Raw genomic sequence first — 17322 nt, forward strand, 5'->3', positions numbered from 1 at the left:
GTGGGGGAAAACTGCTTTAAAGTTCATGTTTGCAAAAGGTATGTAATCCAGTATAGTCACTTCCGTTCTCATATGCAGTATGCAAGGTCCGCTCTTCACCCTGCGAGTGGGGCCCAATACGTCTGTTGGTTGCATGTACTCATTTGCTAGCGATATTAGCAAATTAGCAATAGCGTTACGTACGCGACGAATTGTTAACATTCGTGTGCACTTCATGGACCACTCGGAAAACATAAACTCAAAGAACATTATCGTGCATTTAATATTTGTGGACCCTACTAGCGCGAGAAAGGGACTGGGCTGGCCACCAAATAGTGATGCCGAATATCCCCGAACCTTTTGTGGATAGCATGTCGTAATCCAAACTCTGGATTCATAAATCAAGTCAAATCAAATGTTATTTATATAGCATTTTTCATACATAAAAATGCAACTCAAAGTGCTGTACAATAAAAATATCAAAATACAACATTAAAAAGTAGACCCGCTCCCTCCTTCCGTCACAATATACACAAAGACAGATATCCACAAGCACACTTGCACTCACACACACACAAATGCAACCTGATGAACTTTAATTTAAAAAAGACATGGCAAGGCACAGAGACACCAAAGGAGGAAATACCAGTCGTTCCCAAAATCAAAAGAGCTCCTTGTCAAGCCTGTTTGACAAGTAGCAATGCAAAATGAATATAACAAACGTTATAGAATCGGGGTAACACCAAGTTATTGGCTACACAGACAAAGTATGTGAATTTTAAATGTGAACTCACCTTCAGTTTGCTTGTATAACAGATATTTACTTGGATAAAATCTTGGAGTTCAGGTAAAACCGCCAAACAGAAAGTATATTTACATACAAAGACTGTTACCTCTCTTTGATCCTTAAGTACATTTTTTGGTAAAATACAACTGCTGGGGAAAAAAAACAATCAAAAGTGACTCAGGTTTATAACTGAGTTAGCTTTAAGACTTAAAAAAAAAAAAAAAAAAAAATCTCCAAAGTAAATGCTTTAACTTTGACAGCCCTGACATATATCTATGTGTGTGCATGTTTTTACACTAGAGTCTTTAAAGTGTGTTCACTTGGGTGCATTATTTTTATTTATTTATTTTTTTTGTTTAGTGTATTGTACACTTCATGGACCAATATGCATTGACAATGTTAAAATGACAGAGGAACGCGCGAAGAAGTTGCAACTGTCTCATCTGTCTGTGTGTGGAGAAATCTGTGGAGAAACTTCTGCAACTCATTTTCTTTCTGGCATGGCAGCTGGCAAAAACAGCTGCATTTGAAACAAATTCAACTACTGCAAGTAAGCCAGCACGTGAACAGCATGTGCACCTTGTCAATTTCCCCCAAACACAACTTCTAATTTTGTTGGATTTCATTTGCCATAATCTCCAAGCTTTGTCCATCAAATTGTACTATGTGCCAGCCTTCCATGACAGTAAGATCCTGAGCTCCTTTCGCAGCATAGAAGTCCAGTGATCTAGTGTTCCAGTCCAACACATTCAACTGCAACTGCAAACACTGCTTCTCTTTGGCCACCTGCACGAACAAGAAAATGCTTTAAATTGACCGTGCAATCCTTATTACTCCCCACAAAGTAAAGGGGGCAACACAGTAATAAGTTGGGTTTGTTCTTTTCTTATTGTCATTCTCACATTATGTCAACAACAGGCTACTTGGAAGCATTCTTACCTTAGCAACATTGCTCAGTAAACTTTTTCCAATGCCAAATCCTGATGAAGACATTAATTATACGGATGAGGCAGAAAACAGTTCAGTGAAAAAGTCAAACCCACTCAAAAAGAGGCTCATTATAACGTTGTAAGGGGTACAAAGGGGGTAGTTATTGGCTTACACTGTACACCTGACTTTTACAGCTTGGAAACATCAGTTTGATAATGAGCCCTATGGGATACATTAAGGTAGATTTTACCTTGAGCATCAGACAGAATTTGTTGATATATTTCTGAAAATGCGGTTGACATTTATTGACAAAACAACAGGGCACACTGTTCATCAAGAACAAGCACAAATTGAATCTAAATTCAGGGGTGACGCATACGTGGGATCCACACAAATAAAAATTCAGATGTACTGTTGATTGATTTGATTTATTGTTCATGCTGAAACACTTCTTACCTCTGAATTCTGGCATCACATACAAATCATCCAAACACATGGCCCGCCCACTCCATGTGTTGTAGATGGAAAAGTAAAGGGCACACCCAACAATTGTGAATCCTAAAGGGGCATGAAGAGACTTTCATCAAAAACAGCTTCAACAAATAACAAAAAAAAGTGGATATAATAAGTCTACATATCCCCTGTTCAAATGCCACATTGTTTTGATGTGAAAAATGAGACCAAGACAAATACCAAATCTGATGCATTATTATTATTATCATTATTATTATTATTATTATTATTATTATTATTTATAATAATAATAAATTTCAACACCTTTTCCACCATTAATGTGCACACTCTCTTATAACTGTGGTGGATGTGGCCATGTTCATGAATCAAATTAAGTTTTATAAAGCAGGAATTGACAGAGACATGGTGAAAATGAAAGCTGCACAGAAAGTAGAAATGACAAGTAGGCTACAGGAATGGAAACATTTTACCTTCTTTAGATTTATTCTCATTTGGTACCTCTGCAAGAAGACACTCAAACAAGGGATTCTGGCTGAAACCATCACGCTGCAGTTCTGAAGTAAAAATAATATATAATATAATATAATATAATATAATATAATATAATATAATATAATATAATATAATATAATATAATATAATATGATATAATATAATGTAATATGATATAATATAATATAATATAATATAACATAATATAATATAATAACAATCAATTCAAAACAATTTACTGCTGTATTGTGGACAAGTTAGGTGTTTGCATCCCACTGAAGCACTTCAACCGTCCAGTTCCATAGATACAAAAAAAAGGTGAATACAACATGCCTTTTGAACTGTTTCATTGAACAATATTTGCTGGTGTAAGTATACTGTCTGGCTGTATTTAAAATTGCACCATCAAGAAGACGTATTAAAGGCATCCATTTTTGCAATCTCAATCATGTCAAGTGAGATGGGTTGGGAAAAAAACAAAAAAACAATACCTTCAGACGTCACAATCAGTTGGTCGAGCATTTTTGCATGGATTGCCAAATCCTAGAAAAAGGAGCACATAAAAGCGCTGATACTTTTTCCATCCAATTGGTTAAACTGTAGATGTATGTACTGTATTTTGTGTTTAGTGCATATAGGCTATGAAGCCATCAGACTCACCCTGAGCAGTCTCCATATGTCTTTACAGTCTGCTTTTGTTGCGGGTCGAATAGTGAAGTTCATTATTGCAGCAGCCAACAACCAGTAATTGTTCTGGAACAACTGAACCTACCTGAAAAGTGTATTATCCTGTACAGCGTGTATTGCATGAACAGGGCCTGCCCACAACAGACAGGTGTAGCCTTCAAAGTAAAAGGTACAGTAAATCTGCAATATTTCAGAGATATTTTTCTGCTTTCCATTCCATTTCTCTCAACTCCAACTTGTCTGACCTTTGCGATCAACAAGGCATTTTTTTTTGCACATAGAACCACTGTTCACGGCAAAGCTCCACTTTGTGTTGTTTCCTCTAAACACAATAATCAACTTAATGAGGAAGTGATTTATTTCAAAACTGTTGTTCATTGGAAAGGCACAATTTTTATACAGATTGGATACATATTATAGCTCTTTATGTCATGTTTGCGTCCTTTGTCAAACCAAGGCATATACTTTACTTCAGAAATATATCACGGTACACCTTAAAAGTGCATGTTAATTGTACCTTCTGCCTTCTTGTGGAAGAGCATTTCCTTGTTCTGCCTATCAATTGACATTGTCACTTAACCACTGGTACACTTTGCTGCAATTAACTTCTCTTCCATTAGATTAGATACTTCCGATTAAAAATATACAGTATATTCCTTGGTATGACAAAGGTTGGGGGAAAAAGTGATTTAAAGACAATCATATGTACCAAAATCTGTGCAAGACGTTTGCCTTTCCAATGAACAGGTTTCAAAACAAATACATTTGTCAGTAACTTTTTTTTTTTTTGTGGTTGTAGTTTGCAGTGGTGCGGAACTGCACTCTTTATATTTTGATGGAGCGCAGTGTGCGCCCCTGCAAACTTGATAATCTGGTACACGTGGCATCATTAACTCTGTGAAGACAAATTTGCATAACTGCTTGCACGTAGTTCTTTTTCTCTGATTAAGCAGACTGAACTTGGAAATATGTGTCAGGAATGTGTTACATAAGTTGAAGGGTTGAAATTAGTGCAATTATACACTACAGTCTTTAGGGTGTGCTCACTCTGGTACTTTATTTGTTTAATGTACTATACGCTAGAGGAATCAACCAACATTGCTAATTAATACATTTGTTGGCCTCGTTTGCCTGCCAAACGGTCCAAGCTTAATTCTTTGTCGCGTCATTTCCCAAATCGTCCAGGCTTTGTCCATCAAAACGTATCAAGTGCCAGCCTTCCTTGACCGTGAGATCCTGAGCTCCTCTTGCAGAATAGAAGTCTCGCCATGGAGCGCTCCAGCGCTATTAACATGGAGGAATGAGTAGGGGGGTCGCCCCAGCTTGACGAAGTTCTTCCCGGCCAGGAACAGTCAGATGCTCGGGGCATTGTGAGCAAGCATGTTGTCATGGTGAAGCAGCCATGAGTTGTCCTGCCATAACTTCGGCTTCTTCTCACGCACTGAACATAGCAAACACTACAAGGTTCATTTGTAGACATGCTGGCTAATCGTCTGGCACACAATGAAGGGGAAAATTTGTAGTTTGGGGTTGAAATATATATTTTATGACATTCACAGTCCTGGAACGTTTTGGACGCACCTAATACAGACAAATGATGAAAATGAAGCAGCACAGAAAGTAGGGACGGAAAAATATGATGAAATCATTTTACCTTCTTTAGATTTATCCTCCTCTGGTACGTCTGCAACAAGACACTCAAACAAGGGATTCTGGCTGAAACCATCCCGATGCAGTTCTAAAGATAAAAAAAAACACGTAACGGTTGGTGTCAATTACAACTGTAAAATGTTAATGAGAGTCAATTCACACGTAGGTGTTTTCGTGCGTTCAAATAGATATGGTTGAGAAAACACTGTAGAAAAATATAGTGCCTGTGACGAGATAATTGCATTAAGATCAATTCACAATATTCTCTATAAAAGGTTATACGACTTTGCGAGGATAGTTCACAGAGGTTTGATTACTTTTGCCAATATTTGTAAAATATTGATAGAAACTGTTACCCTCGCATGATATCTTCACTTGATCCGACATCTTGTCATAAACTGCCAAGTCCTGAAAAACAACGTTTTGGGTTGCAACAAGACAGCACTATAACGGATGTTTTTTGGGGTTTTTTTGTATATCGTTAAACTCTAGTTGCCTATAAATCACGTACCATTATCATTCTCCATATGTCTTTGCAGTCTACTTTGTTCGCAGCACGTATCTTAAAGTTCAGGTTTGCAAAATGTATTTAATCAAATATAGTCACTTCCGTTCTCGTATGCAGTATTCAAGCTCCGTATCAGAGCCCTTCAAAATACATTTGTCTTGGAAAAAGATTTAACGATACAAAATACAAAACAAGTAGCAGACGTGCAAACTGGAAACACCGCACGAGTAAAAATGGTGTAGTCGTCCCACGATAGATGCATGCATGACGTCATTTCAACAACACACACCTATAAATACCGTACAGTACATTGAAGCAGCCGTTTCCTGAGTGACTCCAATGAAAACCTGCATTTCAAATTTTCAATTGTATTTTGCTTTGTCATACAAATTAAAGACATTCAAATGGCCTTTTCTATTTTTACTTTGTGCATCAAAATAGCGTGTGTCAATCATCACTGAGAACCTGACAGTAATGTCCAAAGCTCCTTCAGCAGAGTAGAAGGCTCTTGCGCGGTTGTTTCGGTCTGATGCATTCAATACCAAGTGCACACAGTCTTCGTCTGCACAAACATGACAATACTTTGGTGAATTAGAAAAATGAGTGGAATATTTTTTTTCTTTTTTTTCAATTTGATACATTTAAATGGGTACCCGGAGTGCTCATTAATTTCTTTCCAATGCCAAATCCATAGAAAGAAATAAAAGGAGAAAGTACTTACAGTTTATATATTTAATTCCTGAGTGATTCCCAACCACTTTTGTGCTGGAGTAAATTATCAAATTTAACGTAATTAATCCAAAAATTGGGCAGAATGGTGGCCTATACAACACTCAACATGTTTTACCTCTGTAATTCTGGCATCACATAATAATCCTCCCAATACACTGACTGTCCTTTACATGTATGTGTGACAGTAAACTGCAAGACCAACTGTTTTGAACCCTAATTGGACATTTTTTCCCCAAAAAACAAAATCTTCTGCTCAAAGATTCACACCTGGAATACGTTGTTCACCATCCATCCAGCCGTTCCATTTTGGGGACGGATGGATGGCCCGTTCCGTCGCTGCGACGAAATGCCCATCTCTGTTTAGCAAGTATCAGTGCAAATGAACAAGATAAACATAGAACTACTAGAACCAGGATAACGCAAGGATAATGGAGACAAATGGTAAAAAAATAGACAGGTTACTTTTGACTACCCAGACAAAGTATTTGAATTTTAACAGTGAACGTGTCCTCAGTTTAATTACTGTCGACTTTGCTCGGGTGAAGGGTGAGGAGGCATTGCGAACTTAAATGGCAAAAATGATTGCACAATTGAGACATCCACACGTCAACACGTAGGAATACAAATACAAAATGAAATTTATTTTTGAATTAAAAAAAAAAAAAAGAGCATGAAATCAATTGGAATAGAGGAGGAAACACTGTGACAGATTGCCTCTTGGTAGGCATGAACATATTTACAATTTACGATCAAATACCTGCCTCTGCACCATTACGGAGTTTGCGGTTTAACCTCAAATAGTGTCCTTGAATGTGTTAAATCTCTTGTGAAAAGTGTCAGTGTGGCGACTGTGTGCTCACACTGGGAGACTCTGATCGGTCCGTCTTACCCGTCGATTCGAGTGTGGTTGAGATGTGTGTTGGGATTACAGAGCTTTTATTCTCCATGGAAGAGGTGGACGAGGGAAGTGATACCACGATGTACTTCTGCATGGGTCGTGAACCAGGGAGTGAGGGGCCACTTCCCGGTTCTAGTTTTACCAAGGGCTGCAAGGTTGACGTAGCGCTGGGTACGGTGCTCGTCACCGTTGAGGCAGACTGAGAAGAGTTGATGGTGATTACCTGCTGGGGGAATAATACAGATATAAGTGAATGTTTTTTTTCACAGTAATCCCATGCATGTCGTGGTTTACTAATTCACATTTCTGTGGGACCTGTCACCCGCTCCTCACTGAAAAACACCTATTTGCCCGAGGATGCCGCCAAGGAGCTGTGTAAATAGGAAAGTAGTAGAGTAACAAAGAAGTGTGGTGAAGTGAAGCGGGTTGTCTGCCTCGACTGACAGACAAGCTTTGTTTGTCAGATATAAGCTTGGTTTAACCTAGAGTCTTCACTGCAAGATGAAGGTTCATCCAGCGCATTTTTTCAATCAAATCATCTTTAAGTTATTTATTTTGAAATTATACTCAACTGTTTTGGGGGGGGAATCAGTGTGTGGTTGGATATTTGCTGTTTGAAACTAAATATAGACAATTTTATGGGGACGGGGTCGTCAATTACTCGCACTTTTTCACTATTCGCGGCAGGGCTCAGTCCCTGCCCTTATGAAGCATGGGTGATTACTGACACATAATATGTATTGTTTTTGAGACCACTTGAGTCTCTGCAAAGGCAACCGATGATTGCGGGAAAACCTCAAACGTACCTGCTGTGTTGAGGCGGCTCCTGCGCTTGTTCCCATGACGATATACTTGGTGGCAGGGGGCGATGGCTGTGATGGGGTCCCTGGTCTTGGCGACATCAGGGTAAGGGAGCTTGGAACCTTAACGATGCTGGGAGTGCGAGGTCCTGTCGATCCACTGAGTCCACTTTGTGAGACAGAGATGGTCGGACGAGGCTGCAAGACAAACAGTCACCGTTTTATATCCTGCTCCTAGGGCTGGGTGAATATGGGAAAAACAATAATCGCAATTATTTTCATTGATATTGAAATCACCATTTATAAATATGGCTATTTATTGATTTAAAATCTTAGTATTTAACTACCAAAACTCAACTAGTAAAAAGGGCAATATGAACTTGACTCTCCTTCAAGTGAAATTGAAGCCTCTTTCATTTCAATTTAGCTGCATTGCATCTCTACACGCGTTCAAACTGTGAATTAGCACCTCCCTGATGTCTTTTTTTAGATTTAGTTTATCTTATTTTGTTGTTCTATTTTTATTTTCAAGCCTTGGGACTTACTGGGCTAACTCTGGGAACTTGGGTAGCATATGAAAATGTGTTAGATGGACAATTAAAGTTCCTTGAATCCTTGATAACTCAAATTTAAATAGAACTTGAAACAATCAGAAAATAAATTAATAAAGTAAAGCAATAATATACTAAAATAACAAAAAACAAGAAATAAAAATACATACTGTACCCCATACCTCTATTAATATAATCTGTTTCAAAGAACGTGAAAAACGTGGATTTGAGTATTGTCATATTACCCGTATGTATGTGTTTCTCCAGCATTTGTGTATGAATATTTGTTATTTGATGGAATATATCGCCCGGAACTCAATGCTAATGACCTGTTAGCATGTCAATAGGATTATACATTGACTTTAGCATTAGCCCTGGTGATTTATTTTTAAAACGAAGCATGTCTTGTATTTAAATATACAATGTGTGTAATTATTTTTCTTGTGTGTTTAGTTTTACTGTAAACTCAATTGGCATGTCATTAAACATCTTAAAGCATGCTCAGGGAGGCCAGAATCACATAACGTCACACGCTTGCGGCGCACAATAATCTTTTTTCTTCCATTATAATGTTTTTTCAAGATTGAGATAAACTAAAATCAAAATTAAATTTCAACTAATTGCCCAGCCCTACTGCCTTCCAATTATCATAAATATTATCCATATGCAGATTATGTCTATAAAAGCATGAGAAACCCTTAACCATAATACAGTGGTGCCTTGTATCGTAAATCATCTTTCACCGATGAAATGAATGGAAGTACCATTAATCCATTCTAGCGCCTCAAAAACCACCAAACAATATTTTTAATAAGCAAAATAGTCCTCAACAGTCTACTGTAATACACTTTATAAAACATACAGTAATAACACAGCTTCATCGAATGTGAATATTATGCAGTTGGCTGAAAACTGTCACAATTTTTTATTTTATTTTTATCTTATTTTTTTACAAATCTATACAATTGGTCAGTCCACACGTGTGGGTGTTATTCTTATGTTAATGTTTGAATAAACGTGAACACGCCCAACGCAAGCGACATGCCTTTCAGTATTGTTGTATGGTCTATTTGCATGTGTTGCTACTGTTGTGTTCAAATATAAGTTGTTTAAAAGTTTATAATTACTGCAACATTGATGCTAGCATCGTTAGCCAGTCTTACCTTTTATAATGTGCATTATCGTTAGGCTAGCAGATGTTTGTAGGAATACAAACCGTGGTATCGCTTAGTCATCAAATGTCAGTGTACCTGTGTGATTGTTAACGTGGTTCTGTTGACTTGCTGGGCTTGCATTGCAGCTTGGGTCCGAGCCTTCACGACATGGGAGCACAGCATGGGTGCGAGGTAACCATAGTCAATCCGATATTGTTCCACGTTGTCTGGTGGAGGTCGAATCTTGGCAATGACACTGGCACAGTGTTTCTTGGAATGCAAACAACATTTGCAATTTTATACACTTAAAACCAAACATAAGGAACAATTCACATTAAACCTATTATTATTATTATTATTATTTTAATACCAGTAGGAGACTTTGAACATGGTCCGCTCCAATTTTATCAATGTTGGAGATCACTGGTCCTTCCATCACTGCTTTGATGCGAGCACCCTCTACAGCAAGCCGAGGAAGGATCAACGTCTTTATAACCTTTAGAGACAAAGGTATAAGGCCTGTGCTGATGTAATGCAAACAACGTTCAAGAAACCAAAACAGGAACCTGGCCGGAAACTCACATCAGGGCCCAGTTCAGCAAGTCCAGCGATGCAGCCGTAGCGTGTCGTCCACTGGGTTTTGTCATCCAACCAACTCTGAAAAGACAAATCAAGTTAAACGAAAGTGTTAGAAAAATATATTTCTTTGCATTTATAAAATATAATCTGTTAGTTACAATGTCTTTTTTTTTGTTTTATTGCAAGGATAACAAAAGTAGGCCTTGTTCACATCCTCTGATATTGTATTACCACGTTACTGTAAGACAAAGCAAGATGTCTGTGGTTGGGTGCCTGTTGTTTATCAAATGGTCAACATTTACCTTTGACAATTAGATTAACTTTATTTTAATCCCACTTTAATGCCAATCTTTGTTTTTGTTCATACTCTGTTGGTTTTACATATTTAAAAAACGAGTGTGTGTGCGTGCGAGTATATTGCTACTGAGACAAAATTGATTTTCCTCATTGGATGAATAAAGTATCTATCAAATGTTTTTCTTGAGGGAAAACAGGTATCTAGTTGAGGTCCACTTTATTTGAATTGAAATAAAGGCGTCTATTTGCACTTTACACAGGAAATACAACCTTTAAAACCGACAACAACCCACTTGTTTAAAATCATAGTAATGGAAAAAAAAGTCACCTTAGTAAACGTCTTGGTGATGCGAGACTGGATGTTGTTGGTAGTGGTGCTAAAAGTTTTGCAACTCTGCGCCATAAGGCGAGCAGCAAAGTCCCGTAAAGCCCAGTGGTTGTCAACATCTGGTCTCAAACACAACTGCTTGCTCACAATACATGTCACCACAGCCGGGATGAGCTCGTGCAGCTACAAGGAAAATAAGAAAAATGTACATAAAGTGATATTAAGTAATTACATTTTATGTACCAACCAATCATAAAAATGGTTCCTTTTAACTCACATATTTCTCCAAGTATAAAGTGGGGTTGTCCATCAGTGCTTTGACCATCCGCATGAGGTAAATCAGCAGAGCCAAGTTGTTTTGCACCACATTGACACGAACCTATCACAAGATCAAAACGAGAGTATTTATAAGTTAATAGCATTGAAAATCTATGTGACAGGTGTTTTAAAATACGCTCACTCCTTCTGAAATAAAGGTGCTGAATCTTGGTAGCATCTGATACAGTCCCGGGTCTGTCGCAATACTTTGCAAGGCTTCCTGAATGGCAGAAAGAGCAAATAAATTAGTCACATGTAAGTCATTTATTTCTCTGCCTGAAATGTGCTGAAAATGAGTTTATCACACAATCGATCAACATTTCATCAACTTGTTGTTATTTGGGTTTTCTTAAGATGAATGTACACACAGCTCTCTTGGCTTCACAGGATCCGACGCATGCTTCAGTGATCTCCTTGTAGTAGAGCTGCTGTTCCACAGAAAGCTCATGCGTACTGCGAGGTTTCAACCTTATGGGACCCTTCTCTTTTCCTGAAATAGACATAGTCGGGATTAATAAAGATAGTTTCAAGGACAAAATAGCTATTTATGAGCAATTAATTAAATGAATGTTAAATTTGAATATAAAAACTAGATAGTGACCTTTACCGTCAGCAGCTGTTGCCCCCAGATTTTTGCCTTGAATGGTACCATCCTCCTCCTGACCAGGTTTGACAACTTTGAGGGGCTCAGTGGATTCAGATTTTTGTTGTTCTTTTGGTGCTACAAAGCAGAGAATTAGAATTCAGTCATTACCTTTCCGAATTTTTTTAAAAGTACATCATGTTTCAATGCAATCTTACCTGGTGGTGGATTTTCTGGAATCGAAGGTTGAATTCCCTCAATACTTAACCAGTGGGCTGAAAGAAGTACAGCAACATGAGAAGACTGAGAAACACCCATTAAAGTAATTCCGTAGAAAGACATTGAGGAAAAATTGTTTGTATACCTTTAAGAGACACATCCAGCGGAACTCTGGGGAGTGGTGTGTTGATAATATCACTGAGGTCCACTTCCTTCTCCTCATAAAAATGAAGCTCTCTCCCACCACCACTTGCGAAACGAAAAGGGATAAACTCTTGCGACTGGAATCCATACAGGGGCTATAAAGAGCAAAATCTACTTTAAATGCATAATATACACACAAAAAAAACAATCTAGGTTATCCTAGATTCTAGGTTAACCTATCAAATGTAGTGGTCTCATATTATAAGCATGTTCTCGCTTACCTCCACATTTTTAAGTTTGAGGGCATTGTCAATGTCACTGGTGGTTAGTTTACGTCTCTTGCCGTGATGCATAAATTTAAGAGCATCCTTTAAGAGCAAGAACACACATCAGACATGACATGAGCAAACGTATTATACCATAAAGCTTGACAATAGTGACACTCACAAAGGTTTTTAGCGTTTTTCCTCAAATCTATGTGGTGTACCTGTGTAATTTCTTTAATTCTGTAGCTGACTTCTTCACTTAGGGCTGTGCAGCTGTCCTCCTGTAATTGGCCCACTCCCATGGACTCTGCCATCGCCTTCATGGACTCTGTAGGGAGGACTACTGAGCACTGCTTCTGACGCCTTTCCTCCGCCATCACTAAAATAAAACACAGTTTGTCAATACAATACATTTCATGTGTGTAACTAACTCATTAGTAAAGACACATGCATAACGCAAAGTTCTTCACCGTCTTCTCATGATTTAAGTGCAATGGGTTGACCAGTGAGGTAAAAGCACAAAATATGATTAATCCAAACATTGACCAATTTAAACATTACATTTTAAATGTATCTATTGGTTCCTACTCGGAAAGGAAAACATAAAGTTATAAAAAAAATTAAACAAATTATTTTTAAAGTTAAATCATAAAAGGGATACTGTTGTCAAGGCAAAAGGCGGGCAAATCGCTAGAACAGAGAGTACACTCTACTCACGCGCTTCACGTACATCAATTCTGTAACTCAAACAGTACAACTTCGAAAATAAAAAAAGTAAATCGCGCTCGTAAGTTGTGTTCATTATGAAGTTGCATCAGGCTTGAGTGAGCAGTTGTGTGTTAGCCTGGAAGCTACGTGACTTAGCTTTAGTGGACGCTTTTCAATTTACCTGCATAAAACGTTCTCCTTTCAGGGGGTAAGCGGTTAGTTGCACGAATATGAGGACTCACTGTTGAAATATGCAACGAGACATGTTTTGCAAAGCTAACCGTTCGCTGTAATACTCCATTCTCAATACAAATAACTAAGCAGACTGCGGATAGTAATAGAAACCTTGTTCCGTCGCCATTTTGAGTAAACTTCCGGTTGTGTTATCGCGAGACTACTGTATATCAACAGACCGATGTGATTTAATAATATTAGAAAAAATATTCATAGTATAATCCCTTTGATAAATATCTTTTTAATAGATTGGAGCAGCTATTCTGCTCAAGTATTTTTTTTATATCAATTAGAACGTAATCAACGTTTGTCGTGGAACACAAACACCCACTACTTAAGTTTACGGGGATCCGTTTTGCGGTTGCACCAGATACTCAAGTTCAGAGCGTGGAAGGACATATTTTGATATAACCATGTTCAGATACCTATCACGCACATTGCATGCAGCTCATAATTCATCGGTGTGTATATCTGCGTCGCGTGTTTGTCTAATAGATTGTGACACGGCTGCAGTTTCAATTTTAAGGTGAGTTGCTTTTTGCTGTCCCGGCTAATGTATTTTTATTAAGGACAGTATTTTATTTAGGCTACCATTATAATTTCATGAGTATTAGAATGTCGTTAAGTTTGATGTCTGTATTAACTCACGTGTATACAATTTTCATTTGTAATAAGTAACATGTTCAATTCCTATGTATCAAAACTGTTATCAGTTGATGAAATTGCAACCTGTGGCTTATTGCTTATGACTTCACAATGTTTTGCTCTTCTTATAGGTTGTCCAATGTTTCTACGCCAAAATACCTAAGCACATGCTCTGTCAAATTAGGTGAAAATACACACAACTCCAATAATGCGGATAACGGGCCCGATCCCACAAAAACCCAAACAGTGAGTAAACAACCAACCCAAGAGTGCAGTAAAGTCGACAAACTTGATGTTCCAAATCATGCAGACAATATTAAGATGCATGAAGCGGAGGGAAAAGAAATTCCGCCTGTTGCAGCCAAGAGCGGCAAAGAGAATCTACTTGATCTTCTGGGAGCCATGAAGGTGGATGTCACCAGCAAGAGGAGATTGAAAAATGTGAAAGTTAAGCAAAATGTCTCCCAATCAAAGTCCACGCCAGCTGCTATGGAGAGCACCATTAGTATGTTTCAAAAGGCTTCAGATGAGGCTTCAGCTCAGAAGTGAGGGGTGGATTTTATTTTATTTTTTTCATCATTTTCCAAATTTTAGTTGTCCTGGTCATAGCAGCAACACTGCAGTGCCATTCTTTATTCAATAATCATGTCTCTCTTTTTATAGTCACACACTGGATGCAGAATTGGTTGCAGCTGCTTCCGCTGCGGCTTCCACTCTTCCTAACAGCACCCAGGCAGAGTCTGAGCTGCTCAAGCAGCTGAGGCAGCACGAGGCAATCACCGAGGCTCACAAGAAGGGTGATGTGAACAACCTGGGGTACATTAGCATCAATCCAGTATACAATGCTCTCATCATGTCATCAAGTTAGAATTTTACCTCAACCGACCACAACATTGTGATCAATTGCACAATCTAATAAATCCAATATAAAAGCCAATAGATAATAATGCTCGGTTTTGATTGACACAGTCTTTCTGGCAGGCTGTGCATATGTTACCTGGGTTCTCATTGGCGACTAAACAGACTTAATCAAATAGGACCACTATCCTGTCGCAGTTATAAAGATCAAAATTACAATACAAAAATACAATATAACAGCACACAACTGTGCCCCATCATCTGTAGTAGTTAGGATTTAATATTTAGAGCATAGAGTAACATGACAAAAACATACACAATTAAGTAAAATACATCATACTCACCCACTCAAGTGTGAAGGTCCCTGCAGTTTTGCTTTTGGAAGTTTGCTGTCAGAGAATGCAAAAATTCCGATGTCATCGTCCTGTTAGGAAGAATTTGAAATGTGAATGGGTAAAGAAACAGTCACATTGCTAATATATTTATTTATTTATAATTTTTTTGTCTTTTTTTACAGAAATCAGTTCACTCAAAATGTTTAACATTATTGAGGTACTAGAGTTGTCCTGCATATCATTCCCACAATTTTGTAATTTTTTTTTTAAATATTACACCTACTTAAGTTGTTGTATAGGCCAGTATAAGACACGTTGCAAGTGCCAGTTGCTCATCCCTAACATTAGAGGCTTGAAACTAATTGGACAAACAAAAAAATGTAACATCCATATACACGTACTAGAAGCAGTGCAACCAAGACAAAAGACACCAAGTGAAGAAAATTGACTTTTGGGAATACATCAAAACAATTCCATGGAACAAATTTGATAATTTAGGTTGTTAATATAGTGATACACTTGTTTGATATTAACCTAAGAATCTCTCCTTGATTTCTTAGAGTGATTATAGCTGACATGAAAGTGGGAAGGAATTCCAATCGACAGAACGCTTGGCCAGCCAATCAGATCCGGTTTGATGACGATGGGCGTGGCTACACACACGATCGTGGAATCACTGCAGAGCTGGACAGCGTTCGCAAAAAGCAAGTGGTTTTTCGTTTGGGACCAACACTGTCCTCGGGTGATGCTGAAAAGACACTGACGTTTATTTGTTTCTTTTTTTTAGGAGGAACTTGTTCACACGGAAAAGACTCAACATCTTTTCTTCCACGACTGATGAAGACAGAGTGGATGCACCATTTGGTAAGAATTTATTTAAACCAATGCAAGCAAGCATGCAGAACCCACACAGGAAGGCCAAAATTGATCTTTGTATAAAAGTCACAGTTGAATGTGCTCTCTGATAACTTAACAGATTGTTTTGAAATATTAATTGTAGTGAATACGAAAGTATTCATGCTATACTACACAATATGTCTCTCTGGCATCCATTAAATGTACACCCCCCCCCATCTTCACATCGTGCTGCTTTTTAGCTCGACCAACCCTGTGGGACGCTGACTTTGCTAACCAGCTGTCTTCTTCTTCGAACCAAATGCCCCGGAATGCCTTTGAGGAAATGATCCAGTGGACCAAAGAGGGAAAACTGTGGCAGTATCCAATTGACAATGAAGCAGGTGAGCCAGTAACCACTGTGACTATGTAGAGGAAACAATGACTGTGTCCTTTCCTTTTGTCAGGCCTTGAGGAGGAGGCAAGCGTCCCGTTCCATGAGCATGTCTTCCTGGAGAAGCACCTGGAGGAAGGCTTCCCCAGGCATGGACCAGTACGACACTTCATGGAGCTGGTGGTGACCGGTTTGTCCAGAAACCCCTATCTGACCGTCCAGGAGAAGAAGGAGCACATTTCCTGGTTCAGAGACTACTTTAATCACAAACAGGATGTCCTCAAAGAGGCTGAGATTTACCTAAATTAAATTTGGACAATTTCATGTAATATCTGAAACCATAAGAAAGGACCATTTTCTCTTTAGGCAATTGTGTGTAGAAAGTCAAATAATGTTAAAGCTCGTATGCAGTATGTAATAAATTGAAAAAAAGTGGGTGGTAAAACAACTGTATATTGTCAAAACATTTAGTCCACAATCCTCATTTATTTTTATTGGAAAATTCACCTTATGAATAGACGTATGACTAATTTTATGAAAGGTAACAGTCTAAAAGTGTAGGCCTACCACAGAGGGAAGATTGTCAAGTAATGTATGAGGAGCATTAAAATAAGGTTTTTTCAGTTGTAGTGGGAACATCATTAAAATAACATGTTAATGGATGTTTGCCGATTATTTGTCGATGGTATAAATTGGTTGAACCTCAATGTTTTAAGGGGCTGTTGAGAACCGCCTGTCATTTTGATTGATGATGTTTTTCTTGGCTTGTAGTGAAATAGGTTTATGTTGGCATGTAGCATCTAGGACCTCGTCTCGTTTACAGTACAAGTTTAAATAGAACTTGAACCTTGTGCCCTTTTACAAGGAAGTGCTTTTGAACTTAAGAACACATGAACAATGAGGCATGCAGTTTCTTAGTAGTCACCCTCTGCTTTATT

The 17322-nt window shown here is 38.1% G+C and overlaps 3 protein-coding genes and 1 pseudogene across 7 annotated transcripts; 1 reads left to right on the plus strand and 3 right to left on the minus strand.

Annotated features, from left to right (window-relative positions):
- Positions 1-558: 558 nt before the first annotated feature.
- On the minus strand, positions 559-3410 carry LOC147133262 (thialysine N-epsilon-acetyltransferase-like). Its single transcript, XM_086056944.1, has 6 exons — positions 3323-3410; positions 3154-3205; positions 2641-2724; positions 2153-2254; positions 1706-1746; positions 559-1552 (listed from the first exon to the last, which is right to left on the minus strand). Exons 1-6 carry the CDS (start codon positions 3383-3385, stop codon positions 1373-1375), a joined length of 522 nt encoding a protein of 173 aa, XP_085913070.1. The 5' UTR covers positions 3386-3410; the 3' UTR covers positions 559-1372.
- A 977-nt stretch (positions 3411-4387) lies between these two features.
- On the minus strand, positions 4388-5519 carry LOC147133263 (thialysine N-epsilon-acetyltransferase-like; annotated as a pseudogene). The gene is made up of 4 exons (XR_015081908.1): positions 5511-5519; positions 5356-5443; positions 5004-5087; positions 4388-4930 (listed from the first exon to the last, which is right to left on the minus strand). The product of XR_015081908.1 is annotated as a thialysine N-epsilon-acetyltransferase-like (transcript).
- A 1340-nt stretch (positions 5520-6859) lies between these two features.
- On the minus strand, positions 6860-14589 carry taf6 (TAF6 RNA polymerase II, TATA box binding protein (TBP)-associated factor). 4 transcript variants are annotated; one of them, XM_086056935.1, is made up of 15 exons: positions 14227-14589; positions 12598-12755; positions 12392-12478; positions 12112-12265; positions 11966-12022; positions 11772-11885; positions 11533-11654; positions 11307-11384; positions 11124-11225; positions 10847-11029; positions 10225-10299; positions 10013-10138; positions 9739-9912; positions 7944-8135; positions 6860-7363 (listed from the first exon to the last, which is right to left on the minus strand). In XM_086056935.1, exons 1-15 carry the CDS (start codon positions 14288-14290, stop codon positions 7076-7078), a joined length of 1974 nt encoding a protein of 657 aa, XP_085913061.1. In that variant the 5' UTR covers positions 14291-14589; the 3' UTR covers positions 6860-7075. The 4 variants fall into 4 exon arrangements, with proteins under 4 accessions (XP_085913061.1, XP_085913060.1, XP_085913059.1 ...); XM_086056934.1 differs by having other exon boundaries at positions 6860-7360; positions 11766-11885; XM_086056933.1 differs by having other exon boundaries at positions 11766-11885.
- mrps31 (mitochondrial ribosomal protein S31) lies at positions 14366-16693 on the plus strand. Its single transcript, XM_086013180.1, has 5 exons — positions 14366-14508; positions 14627-14779; positions 15944-16020; positions 16254-16394; positions 16458-16693. Exons 1-5 carry the CDS (start codon positions 14366-14368, stop codon positions 16691-16693), a joined length of 750 nt encoding a protein of 249 aa, XP_085869306.1.
- The last annotated feature ends 629 nt before the right edge of the window (positions 16694-17322 follow it).

The sequence above is a fragment of the Filicampus tigris genome, chromosome 17 (genome assembly GCF_054856515.1).
Source record: "Filicampus tigris isolate MCC_2025a chromosome 17, RoL_Ftig_1.0, whole genome shotgun sequence".
In the NCBI taxonomy this organism is placed as follows: domain Eukaryota; kingdom Metazoa; phylum Chordata; class Actinopteri; order Syngnathiformes; family Syngnathidae; genus Filicampus; species Filicampus tigris.